The sequence below is a fragment of the Theobroma umbraticum genome, unplaced genomic scaffold (genome assembly GCF_002168275.2).
Source record: "Theobroma umbraticum cultivar Fairchild unplaced genomic scaffold, ASM216827v3 scaffold_81.0, whole genome shotgun sequence".
NCBI lineage: Eukaryota > Viridiplantae > Streptophyta > Magnoliopsida > Malvales > Malvaceae > Theobroma > Theobroma umbraticum.
Genome location: NW_018397268.1, coordinates 4278495 through 4282715, shown reverse-complemented (window position 1 = coordinate 4282715; position 4221 = coordinate 4278495). Strand labels below are relative to the sequence as shown.

The 4221-nt window shown below is 30.9% G+C and overlaps 1 protein-coding gene across 1 annotated transcript; it reads left to right on the top strand.

Moving 5' to 3' along the window:
- Window positions 1-3112: 3112 nt before the first annotated feature.
- LOC110425536 (uncharacterized) lies at window positions 3113-3873 on the top strand. Its single transcript, XM_089785076.1, has one exon. The coding sequence runs from the start codon at window positions 3329-3331 to the stop codon at window positions 3683-3685; it is 357 nt and encodes a 118-aa protein (XP_089641202.1). The 5' UTR covers window positions 3113-3328; the 3' UTR covers window positions 3686-3873.
- Window positions 3874-4221: the final 348 nt, after the last annotated feature.

The following is a 4221-nucleotide window of genomic DNA, read 5'->3' as shown; positions in this document are numbered from 1 at the left end:
ATCGTAGTATCATAGAAGAAAAGAATATAAAAAAGAAAGGAAAAGGCTAAGAATTCTTAAACAAGCTTGACACAAGGAATAAAGTGGAAGGTTAACAGGGTAAGGTTTGGAATGTTGTTGTCTGGTTTTATTAGCTCATGAAGAACCTGCAAAAGGGTTTTTGATCCATTGACTTTGATCTCATTAGGGTTTTATTTTTTTTTTTTTCACTGAACTCTGGGTAAAAATGATTGTTCATCACAGCTTACGAAAATGACTCAAAAAACAAAGTAAGGGAAAATGACACCCAAAACCCCAATCCCATCACAACAAAAGGAAAATCAAAGTAGTTGTTTAGCAGCTTTAGATTGGACTAACAAAGGGATTATATCAGTAATGTTTCGTTTTAAGGAATATAATCCAATTGTCTACCTTTTGGAAAAGAGACGAAAAGCAAAGGGGATTAAGTGTTGAAAACCATGCAAGTGAGAGGCTAACATGAGTAAGCAGAAACAGACAGTTTTCACGTGGGAAGATTCATTTTTTTTTTTCCTTTGTGAAGATGAGTTGGTATTTGGTGAAACCAAATCCAACAAATTTCCATTAAAATACTGAAAGAAGGGATCTGGTTAGATAGGAGTATTCAAGGCTCTAACATGGTATCCTATGCCAAATAAGTAGTGGAGAGAGGTAGAGCTAAAAGACAAGCCGTTTTCTTTTCTTCATTTTTTTTATTATCTGTATGGAAAATAATTCAAATTAAGACGTATACGCTTATCATTGAGTTAAATATTTATATATTTTTTATTTTTATTTTTTGGTAAGAAAGAAAAAAGAAAATAAGGGAATTCCAGTGAATATTGAGAAATGAGTGTCTATCTGCGGTTTTTTTTTTCTCTATTTTTTTTCTATTTGTGTGAAAGATTGGATTTAACTAACATTTAACATGATGATTAAGGCTTTTAAAGAAGTAAGGTGGATTAATCAATAATGAGATTGAAACGTACCATTTGGATCTCAATCCTTGCAAAATGCCAGGGAAGACAATTACTAAGAGAACTAAATTGGTAGATGAATATTAATTGCTAACTCCAATTAATGATATCCAATATTCATGTTATATATAAACTTGTTATAACTCAAAAATTACATCGCATAACAAAATGACACAAAAAATTAAATCTGAAATTAAAAAAAATGGTAAAACAGTTTTTATGTTTCCTTATCACACTTACTAGAAAAAAATAATTATAGAACATTTTGAATAGTGGTGCTTGACAATATTAATTTTTTTTGCTAATAAAAAAGTAATTATCATTATCAATTTGGCAAGAAAATAAAGCAGAAAATCACTATATACATAAATTAAATTTGTTTGGACCTAAGGTAAAACTCTCTATGCTATTTTAGAATATAGTGCATGCAAATTTTGCATTGACTTTTCAAGAAAAGTACTAAATTAATAACAATATTTTTTTATGCTGTAATTTGTCTAAGCTCTACCATATATGCATAAGGTGAATAACAGCATATCCTTTTGTCTATTTTTTTACTATTGGTAGGATCCCAATGATGGGATATTGAATTCCTAACCCCTAGGAGTATGTTTTAATGGCATGCTACTCCAATGCTTCTTTCTTCCTCTATATAATGATATCTTTTTTTTATTTAATTTTGGGAATCAATATAATAATAAGTTGAACATATGCATAGTCAAGAAAGATTCATCCATGTAGTTAAGTTTATAAGGTAAAAAAAAAAATGTTGAGGACATTATCCATTTTTTTACCTTTTCTTTTATCCTAATGAAAACTTCCAATTTTCTTGATAACAATTTTTATTAATTATGAATCTTTTGTTTTTATTAAGGAAAGGAGATTTGGACATGTCTTGTTATAAGCATCACATACATGCATTTATCATTGTGCAAAATATTTATATAATTGTTTTGTAATTTAAACATTAATAGATATAAAAAATATTTATGTATGTATGTCTTTTGTGAGTGTATATATATGTATATATAATGTATATTTTTTGGCATACATGCATGTAGGTCTTAAATAAAAATTTGACATTATTAATTTTTTTTTATAATTGAGAGAAGAGATTTGAATCTTACTCTTAAGTCAGAAAGATTATGTGTTAATCAATAAGTTAAATACTTGGGTGTAATTTGACATTATTAATTAAGTATTAGGTTGTGAATTTTGAAAATAAAAAATGTAAGAATAAAAAAAGGTTTAAGGGTAGTTAGACTCGTATTACGTGAAAGGGAAATAATAAAAAGAGACATAAGATATCTGGAAAGTTAAGGAGTGTAATATACACGCTCCTTGAAAGAGCGTGGGTGAGTACGGAAGACATAGTAGTTACGACCTTTTGTCTTCAGCGTAAGTTTTACATTCCACCAGTTGAAATCCGCTAAAGTGAAAAAAAAAAAAAAAAACAGAAGTTGGGTCTTATGGCTAGCGTCTGATCTCAAAATGTTGGTTGCATAAAACTCTGCCACGTGGCAATTCAAGGACAATTTTGTACGGTTGTTGAAATAGGTCGGGTATTGATCTCCCAAACTAGTTAAAAAGGAATAAAATTTATTTAAAAGGAGTAGAAATATATATATATCTCTCTCATATTCAATTCATACTTCCATTTTATTAATTTATATACTTTAAAGAAATTATTGGGAGATTAAAATTCAACATTTAATCATAAACATATTGATTAATTGATAAAATTGTTCATCTTAATAAGTAGGTGTTTATCTTTCAAAAAAAAAAAACAATAATAAGTGGTGTTGGTAAGAAAAGGTAAGAAATAAATAAATAAATAAATAAAATAGGGAAAGTAAGATTCTTAACCCATAGACAGATCCAAAAAGAGTAAACTACATAAAGCATAGTCTTAATAACATGTTGCCGTAAAAAGCCAAAGCAAAATCTTCCTCCCCACAGCTAAAAGAAATAAGGTAAAAGCCTAAGAAGCAAGTCTCACCTAAAGTCCCCAAACCCAACTCAGCAACAAGACCAGCTTAAACAGAGTTTTTCACACAAAAAGATATGCAAATGCAATAGTACTATTCCATGTGATGTTGTCAAAAAAAAAAAAAAGCCTTCCAACTCATTTTTCCTATCAAAGATAACAAACAGTAACTCTTCATAGAAGAATATAAAAGAATCCAACACCCCTCCTTCCTCTTCCCCAACCTTTGTCTTACCTTCCCTTACACGTCTTCTTTTTCCTTCCCTTGGCCTTGGCCACCCATTATCATTTAAACAGAACAAGAAAATCCCATTTTTCCTAGCTTCATTTCTGGTTCTGGGGTTGTTTCTTTTTTCCTTCTTTAGCAATGTCTGCAGATCTCGAATTGTTCCAGGATTTGACCAAAATAAAACTACCCCAACTCAAGATTCAATCTTCCAATGGGATTGGTGCCGTAATTCAACAAGAAAGCAACAATCAAGACAGCGGCAATGAGTGTACGACGCCAACCTCGGAAGAAAGCAAGATCCCAGCTGTTCTGAAATGTCCACCAGCACCAAAGAAACCTAAGAGGAGAACTGTTTCATGCAAAAGAAAGCTGTCTGATCAGCTTCAGTTCTTCGAGATCGTTAACAGGGAAGAAGTTGAGGCGTATCTCAAAGCTGGTTTTGGTAGCTCAAAGAGAAGGTGCCCATGTACATTAAAATACACCAGCTTTTTCTAACTTTTATCATTTTTGCCGGTGTTTCATTATTATTATTTTTTTCTTTTGTATATTGAATTGAAATTACACGCCAATCTGCCACTATGATTCGAAAGCTTATATAAGTCTGTAACTTGCAGACAGTACTTTTGGATCTCGATCCTTAAGTGTCTTTCCCTTTCTTTTGTTTGAATGAATTGTTTTCGATATCGTCTTTTTCTTTCCTTTTCTTTTGAATTTGAATCCAACCTCTCAAGGTTTGTTTCTATTTCCCGCTAACGTACCTGTGAATTCCAGAAACATTTCCGCCATGGGTTTCACGATTGAAAAGAGAAAGGAATAGGATCCAAAACTTGTTCTTGAAAGTATGACGTTTCTGAATAGGTTAGATGAGGTGGGTTGGTTGTTCAAGTTTGAAAAACAAACCCAGCAAGATTTAAATTAGGCTTCTAATAAATTATTACTATTATTCTTATTATATTCCTCGTTGGTTAAAAATGGTTGATTCGTGTTTTGGGTGTTGTTTGTTTGACATGTGACAAACTTTGAGTGATTGA

Excerpts from the sequence above, each read along its gene's own strand:
- LOC110425536 (XM_089785076.1), top strand. The coding sequence starts at position 3,329 with ATGTCTGCAGATCTCGAATTGTTCCAGGATTTGACCAAAATAAAACTA.